The following is a 27,537-nucleotide window of genomic DNA, read 5'->3' on the forward strand; positions in this document are numbered from 1 at the left end:
GTTTTGATGCTGTTGGTATCACATTCTACCAGCAGGGGGAGTCAGCACCAAATGAACCCAACAGTCACCTCTTTCCTTTGTGAATTTTGATGGTTGTGTTGGTTTTAAAGGACAACTATTTAGCTAAAATAGCCATCCTAACCGCTAAATCACTACATTTTTATACAAATCTATGTTGTTTTTTTCTTGTGATTTTGTCTTAAAATCATACTTTAAATGAGTTTCAATGGGCCAGGAGTTTTCTGAAATGAGTCCACAGTCGGGTGATTTTCCCGCCACGCCTGACCTTTTCTGGATATTTCTTCATTATGTAAGCGACCCCCCCCCCCCCCCCCCCCCCCAGCCAGGCAGCTTTTAATGGCTGTACAGACGGTTCTGGGTGGATTTAAGAGCCGAATATTTGCTCACGCCTTCCTGCTACCACATTACCAGGTTGTTGTTGTCTAACAAAAGAATTTCTGTAAAGCGATTAAAGGTTTATTGCGCAGTAAATCCTCTTACAAGCGTGTTAACAGAGAGCTTCACGCTAAAATGCTGCCATTTGCCAAAGAATCTCTGAAGACGGAGGCTCTGCTGACTTCCACTTTCACCGCCTCGTAAAGCAGAAAATAGAATGGCAAAGACTCTATTTCTGGTGGCATCTCTGCTGGTTTTGGGGAATGTCGTCTTCCTACACGCCTCCTTTCCCCCCAGCCTCATCACAGATCTGGCCAAAATTGTCATGGACAATTACTGCTCCCCGGAGAAGTTGTCGGGCATGAAGGAGGACATCGCAACAGCGGGTGCAAACACGGACGTCCTCAACATCCCGGACGGCGAGGCGCTGGCCAAGGTTCTAACCGATGGAGTTCAGACCACAGTCAGCGATCCACGCCTGAGGGTCTCTTACGAGCCCAACTATGTCCCCGTGGTGCCACCGCAGTTGCCCCCAGAGCAGCTGATCGCCGTCCTGCAGACCTCCATCAAGCTGGACATCTTGGAAGGAAACATCGGGTACCTGAGGATCGACAGCATCATCGGAGAGGAGGTCGCTGAGAAGGTCGGCCCTTTGCTTCTGGAGCTGGTGTGGAGTAAGATCCTGCCCACCTCTGCCCTGATCTTCGACCTGCGCTACACCAGCAGCGGTGACATCACAGGCATCCCGTACATCATTTCCTACCTGACAGACGCCAAATCGGAGATTCACATCGACACCATTTACGACCGACCTCTGAACACCACCACCAAGCTGCTCTCCATGCAGTCCACCCTGGGGCAGACGTACGGGGGCACCAAGCCCCTGCTTGTCCTCACCAGCAAGAACACGAAGGACATCGCAGAAGATGTGGCCTACTGCCTGAAGAACCTGAAGAGAGCTACCATCGTGGGCGAGAAGACCGCCGGGGGGTCTGCAAAAATCAAGAAGTTCAGAGTGGGAGACACTGACTTTTACGTGACGCTGCCAACCGCAAAGTCCATCAACCCCATCACCGGCTCTTCTTGGGAGGTGACGGGTGTGAAGCCCAATGTGGAAGTCAACGCAGAGGAAGCCCTCGCCACCGCCCTCAAGATCATCAACCTCCGACTCCAAGTTCCAGCCATCATTGAGGAGTCAGCCACGCTGGTTGCCAACAACTATGCCTTTGAAAGCACCGCGGCGGACGTGGCAGAGAAGCTGAAGGGCCACCTGGCCAACGGGGACTACAACATGGTGGTGTCCAAAGAGAGTCTGGAGGCGAAACTGTCCGCCGACCTGCAGAGTCTCTCCGGAGACAAGAGCCTGACGGTCAGCAGCAACACCGGAGCCCCCCCACCAATGGTACAACCCACTACAAACTCAAACTGTCTCCGTTTTTTATCCCAATGCATTTTCATTTACCAAATTTCTGTTTCCAAATAATGAAAGCATCACTTTTTGTCAATTTTAGAATAAAAAACTAACTTTTAACCACAAAAAACTGTTGTAATGGTTGAAATGCTGCTTTGGTTCTGCCGTCTCTGCAGGAATACACCCCAGAGATGTACATCGAGCTGATCAAAATCTCCTTCCACACCGACGTCTTTGAAAACAACATCGGGTATCTGCGCTTTGACATGTTCGGAGACTTTGAGGAGGTCAAGGCCATAGCTCAGGTCATTGTCGAGCACGTCTGGAACAAAGTGCTCCACACGGACGCCATGATCATCGACCTCAGGTGGGATGACACCCTCAGAGCCTGTGTGTCAGATTGACCTCAAACGGACTTTTAAGATTGGGTTTCAAACTTTTCTTTCAATCTTTTCTGCTCCTGAATTTTCAGGAACAACGTCGGGGGGCCAACAACGGCCATCGCCGGCTTCTGCTCTTACTTCTTTGATGGAGACAAGCAGATTCTGCTGGACAAGCTCTACGACCGGTCCACCGGGACCACCACGGACCTCCTGACCCTCGGAGAGCTCACAGGTGGGAAGGAGAAAACACTCATTTTCTAAAATTAGCACCAAAACATGTGATTTCTTTTTGGTAACAAGCATTTTTTTTAGCATTAAACTTCAGCTGCACCTCCTCCAGCCTTTAGCCTCCATCACACAGACTTCAGTTCAGTCAAAACCATCGACTGTATCTGAGGACTGGATCGGGAAAGTTGGACTTCACCCTCAGAAAATGGTTCATCCCGGGTCCAGACAAATGAAGTCGATTCAGTCACCAATTCTTTGCCATGTGGACGCCTTTGCCAATCAGAAGTGAGCTTGCTTGAAGGCCACACCCCTACCACTCAGTGGAATCTGTCAATCAAATGTTGGACCTGGCATCTGATTGATCAGTTTATAACTTGAAAAACTTGAACTGCAGAAAAAAATCGTGGGGGAAAATTTGGTTATCAAGAAGAAAAAATGGTATCAGGTCAAAAGTGGGTCTTGTGACCAATAGAATGACAGAGGAACAGCTGATCATTTCTTTATTGAAGTCTATGGGATTTTGGCTTCTTGGAGCCACTTCCTGTTTGGAACGCCAGGGGGCGGGGTCACTCAGTCCAGTTTTCATAGACAGACAATGGTTAAAGCCAACAGTCGGGAGCTTTTGAACACAGACTGCGGGTAAAACCCTGACTGTTCCAACTCTTACATTCAGTGATTCAGTTAGAGAAACATAAAGGGTCACCAAAAGTGTTAAAAACAACACAAACATAAGGTTTTGATGACCAAAGTTTTAGGCTGTGTCATTGTTGTAGCTGCTGGCAGCATTTTCTCAGCAGCGTCTCTGATTGGGTTTCAGAAATAATGTCTAAGATGATGGCGTGCAGGTCACAGAATTAGAAAACCTCAGAAATAAGCGTCTGTCAAAGCGTTCTCACTCAGGGGTCGGAATCAAACTGTGAGCTTTTTGTAAAGTCGTTCAACTGGGCCGTCACTTCAAACAAAAAAACACTGGAGTTGTTTGAATCTAACCAACATCTAATCCGTGTTTTTAACATGTCAATTGGAGGACATTCATAAAGAGAATTACGCTTGGAATGGAAGATCATGTAAACAGAGATCTCTCAGGAACGGGGAAGGGAAGAGGGGCGGGGTTGCTACGTGCCAATGGTCCCACCGACAGCTGAGAAGTACATTTCTGATGAACGACCGTTGCTCTGGAGAAACTATGCCCTAGAAAACGACACCGTTTTTTCAAAAACAGCATAAAATGTAATTAAAAGATCAGATTTGACGTTAAAGTCATGAATAAAATGATCAGGAACTGGATTTTGTTTCAGAACTGCAGGAAAACTATGTAATATGTCATTTGAGCTCTGGTTATTCCTGTGGCTTGACTTCATTTGTTGGGTTTTTTATGATTTTTATCGAGCTTGAGGCTCTTTACACCGTCAAACATCTCTTCTCCTCTGCAGGTGAGAGGTACGGCTCCAAGAAGAGCCTCATCATCCTGGCCAGCAGAGCCACCGCCGGGGCGGCAGAGGAGTTCGTTTACATCATGAAGAGGCTGGGCCGGGCCATGATCGTTGGAGAAACCACCGCCGGCGCTTCCCATCCGCCCAAGGTCTTCCAAGTGGGCGAGAGCGACATCTTCCTCAGCATCCCCACGGTCCACTCGGACACCTCGGCCGGGCCCGGCTGGGAGGGTGCCGGCGTGGCCCCTCACATCCCCGTCGCCGCTGGTGCTGCCCTGGAGACCGCCAAGGCCATCCTGAACAAGCACATTGGCGGCCAGCAGCACGCCGCGTCCTGAGAGGATGTTTTTTGCCTTTGAAGCTGGTTTAGGAGGAGAACTGTAACGTGTAACTAATAAGTAGACCCCTGAAGAGTAGCCAGTCGGTAGGGAAAAAGGCTCAACTGTACTTTTTCTGTAGACGTCTAAGAACATCTGAGCTTAGTGAGAACAAGCGAGCAGCTTTTCATGTTTCAACTTCTGTAAATGTCTTTAGTCAGTCCGAACGCTCCGAACCGAAGCTCCGGGGCTGCTTATAAACCACCTGATAGTTGGGGGGGGGGGGGCATTTCCAGTTGTTTTAATGTGGATCTTCTTTGCTTGAACGAGTTCCTGTTGTGGGACACAATTAAAGACAACACAAGTACACAACCCTGTTGGTTTTTGTGTTTTTGTAAAAGCAACAAACAAAAAAAAACTTTTTTCTAAACTTTTCCAACATTTCTGGACAAAGTTTGCTTTCAGGAAGTCACAGTCCCACTTATATCACTTTTTAATCTGTATTCAAAGCGTAGACTTTTAATTCTGATCATGTTACTTTTAGCCAAAATCAAAAGCGTGTCATTTTCTAAGACATAGTTTCTGCAGAGCGCCAGGAGTTCATAAAAAATTCCCCTCTGAGTTGGACCATTGGGGCGGAGCAACCCCGCCCCCCTTTCCCTCCCCATTGCTAAGAGCTCGGAGCATGGAATTTAAATATTTATTACATCACAAATTTCATGAGAAAAATGTTAAATCACCGTCTTTTTCATCACAGTGGGTTTCTAATGATGGACGAACTGATGTCTGAATCCTTTCTGTCTCAGTTTCTTTCCCATCACTCGACACAAGACACACAGCCAGAAGCTAAAGGCATCTTTTTGATGACGGAACTGAAAGAATGTTATATCGTTTATTACATTTCAGAGAACAGAAGGCAACTTAAGAAAGCGAAGGATTGTTTTATTTAATTCCTCAAAGGATCCAAGTCCTGCTGTTTTATTACCCCCTTTCTAAATCAGGCACGTCCTCCACTGTTGCTGTGGCTACTGTCGCCATGGCCACCGGCCCATAAATCAGTCAGTTCACCCCCCAAAATGTGACCAAACGTGGGGTGCAAGCCCACATCCTGACACCACCACCACCATGCATGCTATTGGTTTATTATCCTATTATGTCAGAAAACTATGACCTATAATCTTAGAAAAGCTCAGTAAAGCTTTGCTGCACAAAGACATGCAAACAAAAGTATAAAAACTGCACGTTCTGTCTGTTAGGAACTGGTTTTGAATCAATTGGTGGTGCAAAGTCTGATGGGATGTTCTGATTAAAGTCCATTAAACATCATTTTCAACTCCTCTGAGATACGCCGTAGTTTTGAAAAAGTGTCAGAACTTTAGGGATTGATGGAGTTCAGCCTGCATGCGCTCCTCTGCCGCGTGAGGGAGGCGCACATCTGGCTTTTTTCTCCTCCTCAGGATGAAACCTGAAACCTGCACCAGTTCAGTCAAAGCTCCCGGATCCTCAGAGCCCGACAGACGCTGTTCTGCAGCAACATTCTGCCTTTCCCTCGCAGGCGCTCAAAGCCGGGCTTTGTTTCAACGTTCTTCCCCCTTTCAGCCCCGTCCGAGGAGCAGCAGGACCGCCGACCGGACTCTGACAGCCTCCTGTCCCGGTTCTCCTCGCTTCATCACCGCAGGAACGTCACGCGGATGTAGGAACTTTTTGGATGATCACTTCTCAGTCCGAACTCTGCGTCCTCGAGGCCCCACAAACATGCGCTTCTTCCTGGCTTTGTCTGGATTATTTTTGCTCTTCTCTCCTGGGGGAGCCGAGCCGGAGCCGCGGGCGGATGGGGAGGAGGAGAGCTCCTGTCAGGGCGCCTTTGACCTCTACTTTGTCCTGGATAAGTAAGTGAAACCTTCTTCTCTGAAAACCAGCAGGAAAAAAGCAAATGAAGTTTCAACTTTTACTGAAGTTGCTGCAAACAGATTTTTTTTTCTTTATTTCATTGTAAAAGAAAACATTTATTTTAAAAAAAAGTGAGATGAGCAAGAGACTTTAACTCGAACTGAAGCTTTTATTCCTGATTGAACTTAAAAAAAGGGTTCAATGCAGCAACGATGGTCAGCTTATCCCGTTCCTAATGATTGTGGTTTCATATGACGTCATGCAGCCATGTAGGAACAGGAAGAGGCTTCACCAAACTGCTCCCACAAGTGGAACTGTCCAAAAATCTCTCCGTCTGCTGAAGCGTTTAGAGTCGGCTTCACTGGAACTGTATGGGGCCTGAGGCTAGCTAACCCCATACCATGAACCTACCTCCCATCAAGCCTCTCAGGCTAACTCTGTTCTGAAACCACCAATTTCAGACCAAAAAGAAGAAAACGTGGTTCCTATCTCATATCAGAACCCAGAGGTGGCGTTCCTGACTTGAGTTGAAAGCCACACAAGCATTTTTGCAGAAAGTTGGAGAACTTTCATCTGCTGTCGCTTCCAATCGCTTTCACTTTGTCAGAAAACCACCGACATGCACAGACAAACCCAGAGAATAACTCGGCCTGGACCGCGCCACTTGGGCTGGATGTGATCCCAGCCGTCATCATCTGTAACCTCCATGAGGTCTTTTTAGAAACCGCACCGTCTGGATGCTCCATCAACGTCTCTCTGCTCGCCATGAACTCTTTGGAAAGTTCAGCTCCTGCAGTCGTTTTTGTGGAGCATAACAAAAGTACTTCAGGAATTAGACAGTACCATTACCATTTACTAATTACTTTTTTAACTCTACCTTAATCCTGGACTGAAGGATCAGGAAGGTAATTAGAAGACACTATTTTTCTAAAAGTCCCTGTTTGGAGGGCTAAACGTAGGAGCGGGGGGGGGGGGGGGGGGAGGTTGGCGTCAAAGAATTTGGATTGTTTTCACAATTCTACTTTCTTTTCTCACCTTCAAAAAAAATGTTTCTCCCCCGCCACAAACTCAAAAGTTTACCAACATTTGCACCCACTTAGTATCCGGTGATAAAAGAATTCTGGTCATGGTGAAATATGATGACATCACAAAATGATGACATCACAAAATAATGACATCACAGTGGCGGAAATTCTCAAAAAAAATGAAGGGGACCAGGATCCACTTTGGGGCTAAAACTTCCCTAATGAAACCAAAACACACGTGTCGAGGATATCCAAAGGAAATCCTGAAATTATTATGGGATAGCCACGGGGCCTTTTTGTGAAAAAGTGAGAAAAGTTGGATATTTTCACATTTTTTTGCACAATATTGGGAAACAAAACTTCAGTTTGAGCAATCTTCATGAAAATTCACACACACGTTGCCAGGTAACGTCAAAAAACCATTAAACCATTAAAGTTTCATTGACCTTTGACCTTGAGAAGAGGGCGCCATCTTGAGTTTTCCAAACACACACAAAACAAAAAAAACCCACAAATTCAAACTCCTAGCGATTTCGATCTATTACCTCCTAACAAAAATTCAAAAATTCGACCCGTTTTTTCAAAACCAGACAAGCAAAAAAATAAAAAGGTTGCTATGGAGATAAACCAACAGAAAAGCCAGCATTTTGGAAGAATGTCAGCTCTGACCAGGACGGCAGAGGCAGCCGCTCAGCCAGGGAGGACAGGTCAAAGGGTCGTGTGTGGGTAGATGCTGAGGCCTCACAACGGCATGAACGTCTGTGCGGTTCTTCTTCTGCGTTTTTTTATCGAGTGTGGATGACGCAGGCCCGGAGGCAGAGATGCTCAGTTCACGCTCCGCTCTTTTCGCAGGCGAAGACAAACTGCAGCATCTTCTTCCAGGTTTTCAGATCAACTTTTTCTTCCAACGTTTTTTCACAAATTTAAACCTTTTCGAGAGGAAACCGACTTTCTTTTAGATCCCACTTCTGTTGAAACTCTTTTTTTGTTCAGCCTCTTGTTTCCCCTCTCAAACGCCCACGTCGGAAAAGGCTGTGGTTTGGTGACATGTTTGAGCTGGACTTCCACAGCTGGGGAGGAATTAAACATCAGCAAAAACCAAAAGGAACTTCTGGATTTTCTTTATCTTCTCAGATCCAAAGCAGGATCTGAGAAGAAGCTAACTTCATTCTGTAAATAAACACTCTTAAGTTCTCTAGATGTTCAGAAAAGAAAAAGACAGTTGGTTGAGGTTCCACAGCTCCTGTCTGTAAATCTCAATGTAATCTACCTCTAATCCAAATCCCGCAGGTTTACTAGAACGTCAGGACGGTTGTCGTTAATGGAGAATCGCCTATTTGGAAGATTGTTTTATTTTCCGTCTCTCAGCGAGAAGAACCAATCGACTCGGGATGATTACACCCAGATTCCTGCGTCAGCTCTTCTGCGTGTCCCTCACACGGCTGGAGTCAAGCAAGAAAAAACAGGGAGGAGGAGGAGGAAGAGGAGGGGGGGGCACAGGAAACAACAGCATTTATGGAACATGTGGTCATGATTTTCAGGGGAAAATGTTGCACGTTCACCTTTAGAGGACTGAGCCCGGAGGAGGAGAAGACATTTTCACCAAGGCCCTCCTCCTGCAGGTCTTTAGTGCATTCGATTTTCTGGTGGGGGGGGGTAAGAAATCGCGGAGCTGCTCCACAGATGTGGAGGTTTGATCTGAGGGGGTAAACACTGACAAAGCTGCAGCAAACAAACACTTCAGATGTTATAATCAGCCCGGCGGCGTGCTGCGGCGCTCGTTCTGGACGGGTGACTAACAAGACGTCGTTTGTGGACTTCAAACACGAGGAAGCTGGTTAGGCAGACGTCTGGGCTCTCCCGTGAGACGGTTTATGGGACGCGGCCCCCTTCGTCCCTTTGGACGGCCCCCAAGCATCATTTCCAGAGACAGAATGCAGACGGTTGTGTCTGCAGGTTCCAGAGGAACTGACCCCCCCAATCCTGAACACAGCCAGAAAACATCTGTGATGAGACCAGGAGTTTTCAGTTGAAAAGGTCGGACTGAAGCGGCAAATATGGGTGGATGAAGGCATCAGGAGTTTGGAATGAGATCATGCTTCAGCTCATAAAGTTGCTGACAGAAGTTTTTCTCTTCCAGCGTTGAGAAGGTGACGTCATGACGCGGCTCAGACTCGCTGGAGGGGCCGATCAGGCTGTGGGAGCCGAGGCCAGGAAAACCTGAACGTCATAGACTTTAAAGAAAAGATTCATGAAAACCCACCCCAGAGAAAAAAACGGTGTTTTGAACGTCTTCTTGAGCCGTTCTTCTGATGATACAGTTCATATATATATATATATAGACAATTAAGCTTAAAATTACATTTGAGAGTATTTATTTATTCAACTCCTTGGGAATAAGGAGCAGAAGAAAAAAAACGCCTTCCTGCTCTGCTCCATTCTGATCATCCACCTGCAGACCAACAGATCCATGAACGTCTTTGTTTTCCTGGTCTGAGCTGGAATCTGGATCAGAACCGGACGGCTGCACAGATCTGATGCTGCTGCCATTTCTGTTACACCGCTAATGTTAGGTTTTGGGGTGTGAGGGGCTGTAAGCTAGCAGGAGAGCATGTAAAACAGATGGATAGTGGGAAATGCAGGCAGGCCTACTCCACCCAAACACTGGTGGGTGGGGGTGAATTTTTAATGAACTCCTGCCGCTCTACAGAAACGACGTCCTAGAAAACGACACAGATTTTTGATATGGGCTAAAAATGGTAAAATCCTGATTAAAAGAGCACAGATTAAAAGATGATCAGAGGGGGACTTTAAAATGAGGTTCTGATCCATCTTAGAAATAAAACCCAAATCAATATTTTCAGATAAGCGTTTGGACCGGAAACTTTCAGAAGTTTGGTAGAAATGCAGTTTTTAAGCCTCTACTATTGTGTATCTATTAACTAACAGGAAACCTGAATGTAGAAACAGAAATGTGGATGTTTGGTTCTTCAGACAGTCGGGACGGTTTTAAAACTTTGGTGGTTCCACGGTTTTGTCACAATTAAATGGTTCGGATCCAATACCGTTAACATGATTATAAAGCAGTTTTGTGATTAGAGATTCAGTCTGACAACAAAGGAAAGAGAATTATTTCTGGAATTTAGGACCTCGGAAAACCGCAGTGAGACTCATCTTCCACACATGAAGAACGCTGGAACAATGGAGAACCTTCCGACATGAAGAACAACCAGAACTCATCGTTAAAGAAGCAGAAGTCAGAAAAACCTGAAAGTTCTACGTGACTCAGGTGGGAATTCCTGATCCAACATGGTTCTATTGAACGACAAGCACTGCTGATCAACAAGAACACAGAGGAACATCTGGACATGTCTGATAAGAGGAGGCCCTTCCCAGGAGAGCATCCAAAAACACTAAATAGTAGTCTGACATGGTGGTGGGAGTGTGATGATGTGGGCTTGCTTAACTGATTAAACCAGAAAATTTTGCAAAACAAACTAACTTTAGAGGTTTAGTCAATCCATCTTTGTTGTCTCACTTTAAAATTATCCCATTGATATAAATAAAATCCAAACTGAGCCCCCAACAAGGGCAGTGAGGATCAGATCTGTGGCTGAAACGATGAGAAGATGCACACTTCAGATCTGTCTGAGGTCTGAAAACAAACCCATCCTGCTGGAACCAGCAGAGGAAAACATCCCTCCTGATGTTTCTTTCCCTGTTGGGGGAGAGATGCTGTCTGGATTCAGGCCGTCCTCATCCAGACGAGTCAGCAGAAAACCCAAAGAAAGAGCAGCTGCTCTAACAAAAAGAACCCTGAGAAGGTCTGAGCGACGACCCGACCCGCATTTAAGGACAGAAAGGTTCCAGGAAATCTCTTCTTCTTCTTCTTCTTATTCTTTGTGAAAACATGGTTGAAGCAACTGGCTTCAGGCTTCACCTTCTGCAGTGGCAGACGGACCCCCAGGACGCTTCATTGCTCTGCCCCCCCTCCCTGTCCGACCATCTGAGAGCAGCAGAGCTTTTTCCCACATTCAGCGGCGGGCTGTGACCATGTGGAGGAAAACAGACTTCACCTAAACTGCTCTGTGACATAAAGAACCTTTTAAGAACATAAACAATAAAAAAACGAGTTTTTCTACAAGAATATTAAAATACTACTAATTGATTATTTAAAACTGATAATAAGTTTATTTTTTTAATTCATCCTTTCACAATAAAAGTCTGTTTTTTCCCTATTTTTTGGCAGTTATTATCAAGATAGATTATAAAAGGTAAAAATTACCTGCAAACATTAGCATTTAATAGTTTATGTAAAGTTCTACTTCCATCATCTTTTTTTAATCTATTTTGCGGTGACTCTATTATTGTTTTTTGAAGCTTAAATCCAAAACTCCAAACTCTTCTTTTGAAGGAGGATCTTCATGAAGTGGTTCAGTTGATCCTTCATCCCATAATCTGCTCTCCTGGGGTCCAGACCCCCCCATCGACCACTGCAGACTACTGACTGAACTCCTTTTGGCAGCTGGAGGAGTTTGTCAATCATACCAAATGTGAAAAGGTGGGGCTTCTGGGAATTCTGGTTTTTGGTGGATTTAAAGCATTTTTTTCTGAGGCAGTCAGGAGGAAACAGACCAAAATAGGTGGACGTGGACAAACAGCTACAGTTGCATTTTTTTTTTGTCATCAGCAGGTTTTTCTTTGAGCCTTACCACTGGATATTGTCTCAAATATCACCTGACCTGCGGTTTTCAGCTGAAACCCCTCTTTTCTTTTCTGGATGGCCTCTCATGGCTGTGGGGCTCTTGTGAGTCACCTCACCCCCCTCCCCCCCAACCTCCCCCCTTCCACTTCAAACCTCCAACTGCAGAACCTCAGCGCTGCAGCTCGGCAAATCAGATCAGGGGATTGTGGGAGGAATCCGACGGTTTCATCATGAACGGCGGCCACTTCCTTTCCCAACATTGTTTGGACAGGTGAGGAGAAACTGCAAGCGAGGCTTCGGTCCCACGGCTGCAGGCCACCTCAGACCCTCCAAACGGCTCCAACGCAAACAAGAACCGGTGCGGTTCTGAGACAAAGAGGGGGCACCTCACAAACCAGACAGAGGCGTCCTCAGATTCACCTCATCTTAGAAAAACACTCCGAAAAGATGGACGCTGCAAAGCTGCAGCCTCCTCCAGACTCGCAGCTCCCGCTTCCCTCATCTGTTGCTATAATGGAACAAATTGCACAAGATGTTGGCAGCTGTTGTTCCTGTGTGTGTGTGTGCGTGTGTGTGTGTGTGTGTGCGTGTGTGTGTGCGTGCGTGTGTGTGTGTGCGTGCGTGCGCGCTCTCAGCCCTTTTGTGAGTCTTTCTGTTTGCGCTGCACATTTCCTGAGGCTGAACGCTCTCCTCCTCTTCCCAGAGGTTTTTTTTTTTTTTTGTCATGAGCTTGTAAGGTCTTCGTCTGCGCCGCTGCAGCGTCAGCCACTTCTCCACAGTCAGAAGAACCAAACGTTCTGACGATGTCCTTGTGTCTTTGGGATTGATCAAAGCTAAAATATACACAAAACTGAACGTACGGTCGAGTCTGGGAGACTTAGGCGGTTCGCCGCTTCACTTTCCTGTTTTCTGCTCTTTGAATTTTTTAGAAACAAACTCAGATAAACAACATTTTACCAAATAAAATCCAGAATATTCAGAAAATCAAGATTTTCGTTGAGGGGTTTTCCACCGGAAACATCTTGCTCAGGTCGTCTAACACCATCTCAGACAGTTTTAAGTCCAGACTTTGACCAGAAAACTCCAGAACCGTATTCCAACTTCTTTTAGATCCATTCAGAGGCGGACTTGCTGGTTTGTTTGGATCGTCATGCCCAGATAGTTATTCTCCACCAAGTTCCTCAGGTCCTGAAGCTGCTAAACCCACACCATCACACTGCCACCTCCATGCTGGACATTCTTTCAGCTAGCTTCTTTTATTGAGCTTCTGTGTAAACTACATTGTTTTTGCTCTGTGGAGTTCTTATACGTCCCTGAGGATCTCGGCTTTGGACACAAAAGCTTCAAATGTAAAATAGATGAAGAACACAATGATTTTAAAAAGGAAAACATGTTTCCAAAAAGACTGCAAATTCCAAAAATGAACTGAGGAGAAAGTCTGAAATCTGTGGTTCAGGAGAACATTTCAGTATCAAAGTTCTCAGAGGAAACATGGAGGACCTCTTTCACAGGGTTTTTATTGAAAAGGTTTTGATGTTAGAAATCGCTCTGGTGTCCTGAAGGCAGTGAAACGGCATCATGGCGTCTTTGTGAAAACCAAACGTGTTTCTGTCTCCGTTTGATTCTTGTGCCGCTCCTTCAGGGATGCTGACGGCCGGAGCCTCATTTGGCTCCTAAAATCTGTCAGACAGGGAAAAGATGACATGCACAGCATATCTGAAATACTTCATGGTGTTTGTTATGTCTGGACCTCTTTGTGGCGTTCAGGGCTGCTGACGCGCTGAGAAGAGAAGCTCAAGGTGGGAACGGGGATACCAGTCCAGTCCCACTCTGGTTTTTCTGCATCCAACTGACTCGGAGCAACGTTTGCTTGTTCTTACTGGTATTTGAAAGTCGTCCTTCGGCGTTAGCAAACTGACTGTGGACTGGTCAGACTGGGACTCCTGCCCCCCTCCGTTAAGACTCACACCTAATAAAATTTCCCCAGACACACAAAGCCAGCTGAGGAAGTGACTGGGTTTTATTGAAGTCATCTCAGAGGGGGGGTTGCTTACTCAGCCTCCAGGGTCTCATTCGGCTCCCGAGAGGGGGTGGAAGTGTTCTCCAGACCTGAGCACCCGCCTCTTTTGCTTCACTGTGCTGAGAAACATGCTGGAAATCCTGATCTTCATGTCTGATATGAGTTAACACTGAAGATCTGGAGACCGTGTGGCTCCACTGTCACATATCATCCTCATATTTATAAAGACAGAAACCGTTAGCATAAATGATCTTTGATCCTGAACGACCTCTCACTGTCTTCCTCCTGGTTCTTTGCTGAATCGTCTGTCTCTGGTCCTCAGGTCTGGCAGCGTCATCGGTCACTGGGACGAAATCAACGACTTTGTGGAGAATTTAGCCGAGAAGTTTAAAAGGTACAAAAAAAAACATCATTTAACCAAAAAAAAGGTAAACTAGAAAAGCTAAAGCATCTTTTCCTGTAGGAAGAACTGCACCTGTGAAGCTCCAGCGGCTTATCTATGTAGCCTGGATCTCTGCTTTCTTATTTTTCACACTTTTGGATGTTTGCAGTTTTTCTGCTTCCATTTACTGAAATGTTTCTGCACGTATCACCTTGAAGCACTAAAAAAGAATTAATAAACATATATACTAAAATAATTTAAAAGAATACTGAAGAATTTTTAATAAAATAAAAATTTAACACATTTGTAGCTAAAGTCACTTAAAATATTTTTACTTCTTTGCATAATTTTAGTTTGTTTAAAAACTGCTGGGATGTTTGGAAGCAGTTTTAAAAATGTTTTTTTTTCTTTATTCCTTCAGTCCCATGCTGAGGATGTCCTTCATCACGTTCTCCTCCAGGGCTTCTACAATCATGAAACTGACAGAAAACAGGTTGGTTCTAACATGGAAGGTCAGAACATCTGAAGGCTCTTTGTCGTCCTAAAAACACGTTCATTTCTCCTCAGAGAGAAGATCAGGAAGGGTCTGAACGCTTTGAGGAAGGAGAAGCCTGGAGGGGACACCTTCATGGACCTTGGGTTTCAAAGCGTAGGTGTTGCTCCTCAGGTTTTCCCGCTTGAATATTTAACCTGATGCTGACAAAAGAACCTGTGTTCTGTCATTTAAAGGCAAATGAGCAGATCAGAAAGGAAAACTTTGGTAAGAATCCTCCATAGTTGAAACGTTTTTCAGGAAACAGAGGAAGCAGCAGCTCATTGTGGTTTTGTTTTTTCCAGGCACAGCCAGCGTGATCATCGCTTTGACAGACGGAGAGCTTCTGGAGAACCACCTCATCAAGGCGCAGCAGCAGGTAGGACGTTCTCCTTCAGGATGTTCTGACTGTCTTTGGGAGCAGACTGGGTTCAGCCCCTTTGTTCCTCCAGGCAGAGGAGGCCCGGTCTCTGGGAGCGACCGTGTACTGCGTCGGCGTGAAGGACTTCAATGAGACGCAGGTGAAGAAAAGTCCGAAACCGCCACGGGAACCGCCCCAGACCCTCGTTTTTGCTTCATATCTTCCCTTTTTTCTGTCCCTTCTGCAGCTGGCCACCATCGCAGACACCATCGAGCACGTGTTTCCTGTGTTGGGGGGTTTCCATGCCCTAGGGGGGGTCATTGATTCGGTAACTTCTCCTCCGAACACATCGGCCTTTCAGACTGAACACGAGAGCCGTTTGCTCTCAAACATGAGCTCACAAACTGGGAAACAGCAGATCTGAAAGAAAATGTGTGTCTAAATCAGTAAATAAGGTAAACTGTTCTGAGGTTGAAACGCCTTTTAAAAAATGAGCCACCGTGACCCCTAAAAGAGTGACACATGTGCTGCACAAGACAAGAAGTTACAAATCTAAAGTAGAAGACATTTTGCCTTCTAATAAGGGAAAAATCTGCCAATGGAGATAGTAGAATCTGTCTTGGTAAGATTTCTTTGGTTGTATTTAGACTGGACACATTTGGTTCGCTTGAAGTTCAGCACAATAACCTCAGTGAACGCCTCGCAGCACGGCTCCGCTGTACCAAAGTAGAAAGTGTTAAACCTGACGTCGAAGAATTGAACTATCCCGACGAAGATCGCAAAGCTTCTTTCTCTCATTTAATCATAAATCCTGGCCAATGACTGAACAGATCTTTAGTCACATGGTTTTGTTTACAAGCTTTAATTCCAAATAGGAATCTCTGGTAGACGGTAGTCTGAATACAGACCAAACGCAACGTTCAGGACTCGATCTGGACCTAATCAAGCGGACTTGATATTTCCAGTCTCAATAAACCCTTAAAATAAGCTGTGATGTCATATCCTTTAAAAGACAAAAATGCGCTACAAACACTTTGGCCAAATCTGAATTCTTCTCTCTACCCCTCCAGTTTAAGGGGCATTAGGAGGGCTACGGTTGTCCCAATGAGCCCTTACACACTTCAAGATAAAACTGTCGAACCTATATGGAAATTATGAGTAAAAACTTGTTTCATCAAAGATATGCCTTAAAATAAAATGGTTGGGATTAAATGACTCAGCGAGATTTATCGTCTATAAAAATTGCTGCAAAGTAACCAATAAATTAGTTTTATCTCATATCAAGTGTAAAAATATATTCATCTAAACAAAACTAGTTTGTGTTTTTGTAATTTATTTGTTTAGTTCCTAAATAGTCACATGCAGCAGGATCTTCTAATGACTTCACGTCAACACGGCTCCAGAAATGGCGTTTAAGTGATGGGTCAGAGAAACATGTCGGCGTTAGTTCTGATCTCAGAATGTTCCGGTAACAGTCGGGCCTCTGCTTTCCAGATCATTAAGAAGTCCTGCATCGAGATCCTGGCAGCAGAGCCCTCCAGCGTGTGTGCAGGAGGTGGGCATCTCTGAAAACACTCACCCACACGTCTGCACCTCCTCAGGTTGCTCCCAGAGCAGGAGGGGCTCCTGGAGCAGAGTTTCAGGGCCTATGAGATGAAACCACAGCGAGAGGGAAGCTGCAGTTTGAGGAAAATAGATGTTTGTTGTGTCAAAAATGGGGAAAATGTGCGTGTTGTTTTTTTAGAGTCTTTCCAAGTGGTGGTGAGGGGGAATGGATTTTTCCACGCCAGGAACATCAACCAGGTGCTCTGCAGCTTCAAAATCAACGACACCGTCACAGTCAGTGAGTAAATCTGTCAGTGAAGACCTGCCTCACTGTCGGCGTGTGCGTTAGAAAGCTGCATCCTCAGGACATCAAAACACCTGACAGTCTGTTGACCCTCCAGATGAAAAGCCAGCCGGCGTGGAGAACACCTTCTTGCTGTGTCCAGCTCCTGTCGTCGATGAAGTCGGAAAGTAAGTCTCCTTTCAACTTCATTTCAGGTCCATATTTCAAAGTGGGCTGCACAGATCCCATCCCTCTGGAACATGTGTTCACTTTCAGAACCTGTGGGGAAAAGCTGCCATACATCAGCCGCTTTTATGATCCGAGGCCGCATTCCTTTTCCCCCCTAAATCCCAGCACAGGCAGGCCAGATCCAAGGCCCTCTGTGGCCGTGCCAGCTCCTGTAGCATTGAGGTTTCATGCATTTGTCCTGAATTAGAGCGGGGCAGTAAAAACAAGGGCAGATGCTTTTCTGTTGACAGAACAGATCCAAAATTCACAAAAGCAAGGCTAGAAACTGAGACTCCTCCTCCAAGTCCAGCCGGTAACAGAAGCTGCCCATAGAATATTTGGATGATTAAATTACACTTTTATTTTTTTTTTAATGAATTTCTTTTGTCTTAGAAGGCTTTAGAATTCCTTCTGCAGAAGTCCTGAAATGGTTGCAGTTTAAGAGCTTAATGTATGTAAAGTATTTTCCCTTTTTACCCTATTCTCACTGACTGAGCAGCTCCTTCTGCCCCTGACACCCTGATCAGAGCAGCACATAACAAATTCATTAAAGAAACACACTTTTCTATATGGCAGCTTTTCTGTTGGTTTTATCTCCATAGCAACCATTAAATCTTTTGGTCGCCTGGGGGTGACGAACAGATCTATGTCATTTTTAGAAGAATCGGTAGAAGTCAACTTTTATATTCCCTTGGCAACGGAGGTTTTTTGTTAACCACGACCATATTCCTGATGTGATCACATCGAATGTCATATTGTTTCTTTCAGGTTGAGCCAACGATTCGTCTAGTAAATGTTCACCGTGTTCTGGTAAAAAATATGCGCGAGCTACAGGGGAACGCCACTTTTGTGAGCTCGCCACGCTAGCCCCGCTCGAAATCTACAAACCAATCTAAAACCAACATTTGTTACCGATTAGGGTTCTAAGGATGCTCGAGGAGTGAGAAGGCGATAGATCAAAATCCTAAGAGGAATTTAAATTTGTAGATGGCGCAAAAGGTGATTCCCGAATTGAGGGAAAATGTGTACGTCGACAAATGTTACACTTTACCACAAAATAGCCACCAAGCCTTAGGTCCTGTGGCCATCCCATAATAGTTATCAAACTTTCTTTGGATATAGCTGACATGTGTTTTGGTTTCATTTGTGGATTTTACTTTTTTACCTTTTTTTTTTTTGGCCCATTAGAGATTTTGGCCCCATTCATTCATTCATTCATTCATTCATTCATTCATTCATTCATTCATTCATTCATTTTTTTTAAAAAAAATTTTGCAGTTTTTTTTGCATTTTCTTGTGTTGTGATGTCATAATTTTCTGGGTGGGGTCATTCACAATGTCAAAAATTCGTTTTCCCCAGATGCTAGGTGCATGAATATTTTGGTGAGTTTTTGGTTTTGTGGCGGGATCAAATTTTTGCTCAAAGGCACCTTAAGGTAGAATTTTTGGGATGCTGCTTTGGGACGGGAAAATCATTTTTCTACGTCAGTTTCAGAGTAAATATATTTTAAATAAAAAAGGGGATTTGCTCTGATTTTTGTTCCGTTTCTGGATGTCAATTCTGAAATGGAGATGCGTTTTGGTGGAGGTTATGAGGGCAGATAAAGGGCTGAGACAGCTAAGACTGGTGTGACGTTTACCACCTTATTCTGGCAGCGACCAGAACCGCTCTTCATCATTCGCCGCTCCGCGTTCAGAACCTGTCATGGCTCCAACGTCAACAACCCTCGGGCCTCGCTGACCGAGCCCCCCGGGAGAAGGAGGAAGGCTGCAGACTCTGAGGCGGAGAGGATGAAGAAGGTTTTTAGTCTGTAAACTTTCAGTGACGTGTGACGAACCGCCGGCTGTACAGAGATTTAACCCTTTCCTTTCAGCTTAAATCTCACGTATAGAAAATCTAATTCTCAAATTACAGGAAAAATGTATTTCTGTTGGTAAAATGTCCGTGGCTGTGTCCGAATTCCCACCCTAACTCCTTACTACTAGAAAACGATGTAGGGAAAGCCAACTCACTACTGTTTTTTTCAAACGGCGAATCATCAATTTTACAAAGTTAAAATTTCATTGATGTGATCTTTTTGCGACGATTCTTTATGAATCCACTGTCTTCTGAAGATGAAAACGTTGATGTTTAATTTAAAAAATACAATTAAATACATTTTTGGGGCAAAAATTGTTCAAGCGTGATGCATTGTGGTAGTGAGCATCAATGCACACCTGTCTTTCACAGAGACTTCTGGGAAATTTCTAGGGCATTGGATTTTGGAATTGTAGATTCTGACAGCTCTACAACGTGCTGCATGGCGCTCTATACAGTGAGTAGTGAAGGAACTTGGACTCAACCCATGTGTTGTTGGAGTCATGCAGTTGCAATCTAAAAATGTAGAAATTGATCATAATATTTGTGGAGATCCTTCTGATACTCAGAGAACTTTTAAAGTTAAAGATTTAATAAATTGACAAATGACAAATGACATTTATTTTGGAGATATCTCAAATATTGACAAATCCAGCCTCATTCATGTCACTGTAACACCAACCCCCTTCTGTTCTTTTGTTTGCTTTACATGTTTGCCTCTTTTTTAAACCAGGCCACATGAGATTGATAACCAGGTCAAATAGGAACCAGGTCACGCTAACACTTAGATTAAGTAAGGGATAATGCCCAACGAGGTGTGTTATATCAGAAATGAATAGAAATGGACAAGGCATGTCTGTCAGAAGGCATCCATTCATTTCTGATAATGGACACCTCAAAGGGTATCATCTCACTCACACCATGGTCACTTGTGGAAAAAAAAATCAGTTATCAGCACTTAAAATGTTTTATTTTTAACGTTTAAATCTTTTTCTCTTTGATTTGCACTGTTGTCGTGGTAATTGCTGCAGAACTTGGACTTCGCTCTGTTGCAGCTGGGAAATGTGCTACACATCATGTTTCCTAAGCACAATTTCATCCATTCTGTTGTTCTGGTTACCATAAGGTCAGCACAATAATATACAACATGCAGGCTATGTGGCCATAGATGACCAAGTTGTTCTTGTGCTCAAAAGCCTCAGAGGCCTCTATGCAGATGACACTCTCATTTGTATGCAAGAGTGTCATCTGCATAGAAGAGAGCCTAAAAGACTATTACTGCAGTTAACGGATATGAGGACTGAGTGACTCCTCCACCCCGGTGATCCAAGCAGGAGCTGCCTGCCGGCGCCAAGAAGCCAAAATCTATAGAGCTGTTTCTCAGTCATTCTACTGGTCAGAATAACCATTCTTGAGCTGATACCTTTTTTAAAAGACTTTTTTTGCCCACTCTCCCCCTCTCTTTTTGCAATATTTATCGAGCCTCTAGCTGCAGCAATAAGACAGAATGAGAGTATTAAAGGAATTAAAACCAAACACAGCCATCATAAAATTAGTCTCTATGCAGATGACATATTACTGTTTTTAAGTAATATACATTCTGTAAATGAAACGGCAACAATCATTAATGAATTCTCTTCTATATCAGACTATTCCATTAATTGGAATAAATCTGTTTTATTACCACTGAACAGTAATGCGGAGCAAGGACTCACAATACCAGTCAAATCAGGCAATATAAAATATCTAGGTATTTATTTTTCCCCCAAAATTTCAGAACTGGTGCAGCTAAACTACACCCCATTACTGAAAAACATACAGGACGATCTAACACGCTGGACCAACCTGCCTTTGTCCCTTATGGGCAAGGTAGCCACGGTAAAAATGAAAATCTTACCCAAAGTTAATTATCTCTTCTCAATGATTCCCACACAACCGCCATTAAAATGGTTCAAAACATTAGACTCATCCATATCAAGCTTTCTATGGAACAACAAACCTGCAAGAATTAGTCTAAAAACTTTAAAATCTGCAAAAAGCTGTAGAGGATTAGAATTACCTAACTTCCACAATTACTTTCTTGCAAATAGATTACAATACATCTTAAAATGGTTAAAAAATAATCCAGAAACCAACTCATGGTTAGACTTGGAACAGGCGTTATGTGGAAAGATCAACCTGTCAGATCTTCCATTTATTAGTCAAATAGTTAAAAAACAGGATTGTTTCAAAAGTATTAATATAAATGGCACTTTAACAGCCTGGTGGGAATTTCTCAAAATATCAAAATCATCAATTCAACCGTGCAAAATGACACCCATCTGGAACAACCCAGACATCCTCATAAACAAAAAAATTATCCACTTCCCAGCTTGGCAAGCAGGGGGCATAAAACAACTAGAGCACATAATTATTGATAGAAGATTCATAACTCCCCAGGAACTTCAAGACAAACATGGAATATATAACTTCTTGGAATATCAGCAACTTAAATCAATTATTACTAAAAAGTTTAAATACAGAGACAACGATTTAAAGCTACCAGATGTAGTTACCACTCTGATCAATTTCTCAATGAATAAAACTCTCTCCAAAATATACAAACTTTTATGCAATTTAGATAACAATATTTCACTTCCGACAACAAAATGGGATGCGGATTTGAGCATCAGCACAGATGAAAGTTTTTGGTCAGAAGTTTGTCTAAACACCTTTAAAATGACAAAAAGTCCAAATCTGCAGCTAATCCATTTCAAAACTCTTCACAGAATTTACTACACTGGACAGAGGCCGTTCAAGATGGGTCTCAGTAACTCAGACATTTGTCAGCACTGTGACAGTAATCTACCCGACAATTACATGCATGCACTATGGTTCTGCACGCCTGTCCAGGCTCTCTGGCAGCAGGTATGTGCCGATCTATCAGTCTGGCTTAAGGTTTCAATCACAGCTTCACCGTCACTTTGTGTGCTTGGTGACATGAGTGCCATCGATGTAGAAGGAGGATTAGGCTCTATCATTTTCACAACTCTTTGTATTGCTAAAAAAACTATTTTAATAAATTGGAAAAGCAAAAAAAATATAAATATAAGTCAACACAGAAATCTGCTGCTTGATCATATCAGCTTGGAAAAAATGTCAGCCCAAAGTTCAAGTAACTTCGAAAGAATTCGGTCTCTCTGGTCTCCCATAGCTAACTCCGTGACTTAGGGGGTGGGGGGGGCCTGGTCGTCGCTGCTCCTTGCCCTTCTGCCGTGGGCTGGGGTGGGGGTCGGGGCCTCCGGTGCCTGGCGGGGGTCGTTGGGGGCTCCGTTGGTCGGGGGATCGGGTCCCCTGGGTGGGGGCGGGCTGGGGCGCTGCGTGGTCCTTTGGGCTTGGGTGTGGGGGTGCGTGGTGGGGGGGTGGGGGGGTGGTCTGGCTTGGCTTGGGGGGGTGGTCCCTTTGCCTGTGCTGGGGGGGGTTGGCGGGGAGGGCTGCTCGGGGGGGGGGGGCCCAGCGGCGCTGGATGGGCTTCCCATCTACGCCTGGGGCTGGGATCGGCCCTTCCCTGGCTCTGGGGCGGGACGGGACAACCCTCTTGGGGCCCCCTGTCGCTCTGGGTGTCCTCCGCTTCGGCTGCGGGGTCTGGGGGGGTGGGGGGGGGTCTTGTCGGCCCTGACCTGTGGGGGGGCATTCTGGGGGAGGGGGGGGGTCCACTATTGGTACGGGGCAGGGGGGGTTGACGGGTCGGGGTCTCCGCTGAGGCCATCGGCGGTTTCCCCGGCCGGTTGGCTGCCTCGGTCCCGTCGAGGCCTGACCAGAGCTCTTCTAGGGCCGGCGTTTGGGGGTGGGGGCGGGGGGGGTGGTGCTGGGCCTGGGGTGTCGGCGCCTCCGGGGGTGGGGCCCCTGGGCTGGGTGGGCCTGGCCCCCTTGCTGGGGGGGGGGCGGGGGCGGGGGACAGCTGTTTGACCACCGGGGGACAGTCTATCAGCTGTCCCCAACTTACCCCCTTCCTCATATAACCTCATAATAGGGTGAGGGGGTGGGGGGCTTAGCCTGCGATGAGCCTTGGGGGGGGGTTTACTAGGCAGTGGCCCCCCTCCTATGGTTGCCGTATGGAGTGGGCCCCCCCTCTTTCGGTTTTATTTGCACCTTAGACATGTAGGGCCCTTGGAAGGGGGGGTGCTTGGACATCACTGCCAGCAAGCAGCGGATGTCCTCCTAGCACCCTACCCGCCAATTTTAACCGCACCTTAGACATTTAGGGCCCCTTGGTGGGGAGGGTGAGGGGACGTCACTGTGAGTAATCAGGAGATGTCCCCTTAGTGCCCTACCTGCCAATTTTAACTGCACCCCCCTTAGTACACACACCCCTCCCCCCTCAATATATACATCCCAACATAAACACACACACATGCACATACACACCATCTCAAACACACATACACGCACACACATTTTGCAAGGAAGGTGGGACCTGGGTCCATCTGTCCCCTGCCTCTTCCCTGGTGGGGGGTGCGGGCCCCTTTGCAACGGCGGCCGTGTCCCCGGGTTGCCGGCTTCCTGGGCCCGGCGGTGCTCTCTCCGCGCGGTGGGGGAGTTCACATTACATCTGAGCCGGGGGTGTCTGGTCCCTTGGGGGTGGGTTCTGGTCCTTGCTCCTGAGTGCTGGGCCCCGCCAAATTTCCAACTGTGGCCGAGCCTGGTCGGGCCATATTTATAACACCCCTTGTGGGCCCTCTTTTTTTCCCCGGGGTTCCCCCCTCCGTGGCGGGGGCGGCGGGCCCCTTGCCTCGCTCTTCCCTGGACCAACCGTGGGCCGGGCGGATGGCTGCCTGGAGTGCGGAGCGGGTCTCCCTTGGGGGGTCCTGGCTCGTACCTGGGGTTGGGGCGGGGGGATGCCCGGAACTCCTGGGTGGTGGTGGGGTGCTCGTTTGGGGCTGTGGGCGTCCTTCTCCGGTGGGGCTCTGCGTTGGGTTCTCCCGGCGCGGCGGGGGGGCTGCTCTCCTGGTTGGGCTGGGGCGGCGCTCTCTTTCCCTCCGTGCTTCCCTGGCCTCTGGCTCTGGGGGCCTTGCGGCGGCCCTGCTGGCCCTGGCCTGGGTGGCGGGCTTGGTCGCCCGGGCGGCGGTTGTTCCCTGCCGGTTACCGTGTGGCGTTGGGGGGATTCCGGCTGCCGCTGCTGCTGCGGTGGGGGTCTTGGGGTGGGGATGGCTGGGCACTCTCCATCCTTCTTTTCACGTTCCACCATCCATTTTAGAAGAACATAAAACCTCACCTGAGCACTGGTGTTAGCTCACCTTTGCACTAATAGCTTGCATGACTGAATGACTGAAATATTTCACACTAGTTGGTTTTAAGGCATAAGTATGCGTGTGTGAACACTATCTGTTTTGTGTACATGTCGACAGGTGGACATTTTTGCAGCTAGCAGGTGTGTTTATAACATTTGAGTGTGTGTGTGGACGGCCCCCGCCCTTTTTGTACTGCATTTGAACCTTACCATAATGATTAACAACCAGTAAACTTGTTGCTTTATGCTGCTTCATGGTCTTATCCCCCCTCCCCTCCTATTATCACCCTCCTACTCCCCCTCTCTCTAACGTCCCTCTCTCTTCTTCCCCTCTTTCCTTTTCCGTCCGGTCCAACACCAAAGATTTTCAGACATGATTGAAATTAATAAAGTTTGGCCTCAATTACAAAAGGGGTTTATTCAGACATACCTTTGGTTTGTCAGAAGATTAATAACCCCTCTTGTTAAAGCAAAATATGTCCAACACAAGAGGCCCTCAGCTCTCGTCTGTCTGCCCAGCTGTTGGACAGGACAAGTTAAAAAAAAAAAAAAAAAAAAAAGACTTTTTTTTTCCCACGATACTTTTAAATTATTGCAGGCTATTTAATTTATAAACTGGCCAATCAGATGCCTCAGTAAAAGTAGGTGGTGCCTTAAGACCTTCACATCCAACGTTTTGAACGTTTGACGGAATCCATGTAGCCTGCTTTCAAGTGGTGGGGGCGTGGCCTTCCAACTAGCTCACACCTGATTGGAAAGAGTGGTTGCCATAGAAACGAGGACTCAGGCATCATCGGGTTCCAACATGGCAGCGAACAAGGGCTTCCGAATTTACTTCACTTGGTCAGAGCAGGAAGTAAACCATTTACTCTGGAGGATAAAAAAACTGGATTTAAACCTTCAATGAAGGTTTTTACTCTCAAATTTTTCGTTTGAACAATTTGTTTTAAAAAGGCAAAAAACTAAAGACATTTATGCTGTGTTTAGTTTTAAACGTGGCACCACTTGCAGAGTTGGTTAAGTTTTAGAAGGTTTAACAGAGTGGTCATTCCTAAATCATTGGATCTTCACAGCAAAAAGCACTTGGGGTAATTTGATTGCATTTATTCTGTGCAGGGAAAAATGTAAGCAAACAGTTCCTGTTATCTGTAATACAAGTGTCAGTAGTTCGTCATGATTGGTCGGCTAAAAGCTAAACCTCCTGTTCCTCCCCTAAGTGGTGAGAAATGGCTGAAAGTCCCAGCTTTGAGAAGTATTTCACCTTGTTGGTGGAGCTCTTAGTTTCTTTCCATTCAGGGCGGAGCTGCGGTTTTTAATTTGATCAGACTGATGTCTCTGGCCCACTTTACAAGAAAGGGAGGGGAAAGGATTTAAAAAACAATTTAAATACGTTTTGGATTTCTTGTCTCTGAAGCTGCTGTCTGAGAATCAGTGCAGCACACTGGCTAGTTATTAAACTACCAATTTGATAATCGTTCTGTTTTTTTCTTTGTTTACTTTTAGGCCCCTTTTTAGTCCAAAATCAAGCAAGAAATCTTCAGCCCCCGGGTTCTTGTTTTTCCACATGAAGGAGCTCAAAAGTTCTTTTATAATGTCAGCTTTTATCCTTTACATTTCCCCTTGATTCATTCCTTCATCTACATTTTTAGAAAAATCTCCCTCTGTGTCTGAACATTTCCCAGCCCCCTCGTTTATTTCCCACATTTCTCCACCTTTTTTTTCCCCTTCCTGTGCCACGGTGGCACCTTTTTTTCCTTTTTTTCCACCCGGCCCCAGCCTCTCCTCTGCCCGCCTGTCAGCCTCACCGTTGCTTTTTCTCCGTATCTGTCGTTTATTTGTGTCTGCTGCACATGTCCACATGTCAGCCGCCTCTCATTCATCTGTGTCTGATCAAAGCCGCTCAGAGGCCGGCCGGCTCTTTAAAGTCTGCAGCCGCTTACGTCGGAGGAACCACCTCAGGCTCAGGTTTGGATCTCAACCAAGCCCCCCCCCCAAAAAAAAACAAGGTTTTCAATCGCTGCAGGGTCAGAAACATGTGGAAAATGTTGCTTTGCTTGCAGTTATGTGCATTCAAAAAGCCCTAGAATTAGGAATACAGGGCGAATTTCACTAATCGAATAAGGAGTCAAAATAAATACAAATGAAATCAAACTAAATGAACAAAAAAAATTAACAACAAAATTGTATTTTTCCAAATATTTAAAATAACTAAACAAGAATTAGGTAACAATAAATCTCATTTCCTTTACATCAATCCATATTTCCTTTGCTGATTAAATCTGAGCTTTGCTCTGGGGCTGCACGGTGGGGTAGCGGTTAACTCCATCTCCTCAGTTTAAGAAGGCCCTGGTTTGAATCCCGGCTGGGTCCTTTCTCTTTGCATGATCTCCCTGTGCTCGGGGGTTTTCTCTGTGCTCTCCTGTCCCCCCTCCCCAGTCCACAAACATGCTCCATAGGTTCATTGGTGGCTCTAAATTGCCCATAGGTGTGCATGTGTGGCCCTGTGACAGACTGGCGACCTGTTCAGGGTGACCTTGGTGACCTCACTGTCACGCGATAGCAGCTGGGATAGGCTCCAGCAGCCTCCCTGAAAGGAATTCAGCGGGTTCTGAAGATGCATGGATGAATAGATGGATGGATGATGGATGGATGGATGGAATTTAGCTCTGTCTCCATTTTCACATAAAGTTTGAACTATTTTAGTTTCAGCCATCACAGACAACTTAGATACCCCCGTCAGAACTTTGGCCCCGTCTTTGAGATGTTGAGAAGAACATCAGTGTATCTGCCACACATGGTGGAGGTAGTGTGATAATATGGGCTTTCTTCAAGTGAAAAACAAAAGCAAAACACACTCAGGACTCATTTACAGGGTGTCTGCACATTTACAGAATGGTAAACGGCGTAAACTTATGTAGCACTTTTCTACCTTCTTTCATAAGCCCGAAGGGCTTTACAGTCACAGACACATTCACACACTGGTGGCCGCTCCGCTGCCGAACACTGGCACAAACACCTCCTGATTCAGGAGGACACTGCACCACTGGGCCACAATTTAATCTGTAAATTGATGAGACAAAAAAAAAATCAACTTTCTGGTCGGCATGTGTCAGAGTATCAGTCAAACATGGTGGTGGTAGTGTTATAATATGGGCTTTTTCAGGACCTGGATGCTTGATAGTTTAAAACTGAATTATGATTCAACCAGAAAACCCTAAACTAGATCCAATGATCCAAACAAACCAGCGGATTTCTTGGCTTCAGAGACCAG

The 27,537-nt window shown here is 45.7% G+C and overlaps 2 protein-coding genes across 2 annotated transcripts in view; both read left to right on the top strand.

Moving 5' to 3' along the window:
- Window positions 1–511: 511 nt before the first annotated feature.
- rbp3 (retinol binding protein 3) lies at window positions 512–4,540 on the top strand. The gene is made up of 4 exons (XM_004086799.5): window positions 512–1,798; window positions 1,984–2,174; window positions 2,280–2,422; window positions 3,852–4,540. Exons 1-4 carry the CDS (start codon window positions 614–616, stop codon window positions 4,187–4,189), a joined length of 1,857 nt encoding a protein of 618 aa, XP_004086847.1. The 5' UTR covers window positions 512–613; the 3' UTR covers window positions 4,190–4,540.
- A 1,096-nt stretch (window positions 4,541–5,636) lies between these two features.
- The window catches only part of antxr1c (ANTXR cell adhesion molecule 1c), a 33,148-nt gene continuing 11,247 nt past the window's right edge, over window positions 5,637–27,537 (top strand). The window contains exons 1-11 of the mRNA XM_023949465.2: window positions 5,637–6,057; window positions 14,131–14,202; window positions 14,612–14,683; window positions 14,758–14,839; window positions 14,920–14,950; window positions 15,028–15,101; window positions 15,175–15,243; window positions 15,331–15,411; window positions 16,578–16,638; window positions 16,828–16,926; window positions 17,030–17,099. Coding sequence (XP_023805233.1) covers window positions 5,924–6,057; window positions 14,131–14,202; window positions 14,612–14,683; window positions 14,758–14,839; window positions 14,920–14,950; window positions 15,028–15,101; window positions 15,175–15,243; window positions 15,331–15,411; window positions 16,578–16,638; window positions 16,828–16,926; window positions 17,030–17,099 — 845 coding nt within the window. The 5' untranslated portion in view covers window positions 5,637–5,923. The remainder of the gene's footprint in view (window positions 6,058–14,130; window positions 14,203–14,611; window positions 14,684–14,757; window positions 14,840–14,919; window positions 14,951–15,027; window positions 15,102–15,174; window positions 15,244–15,330; window positions 15,412–16,577; window positions 16,639–16,827; window positions 16,927–17,029; window positions 17,100–27,537) is intronic.

The sequence above is a fragment of the Oryzias latipes genome, chromosome 19 (genome assembly GCF_053564925.1).
Source record: "Oryzias latipes strain Hd-rR chromosome 19, Olatipes_Hd-rR_3.1".
Classification (NCBI taxonomy): domain Eukaryota; kingdom Metazoa; phylum Chordata; class Actinopteri; order Beloniformes; family Adrianichthyidae; genus Oryzias; species Oryzias latipes.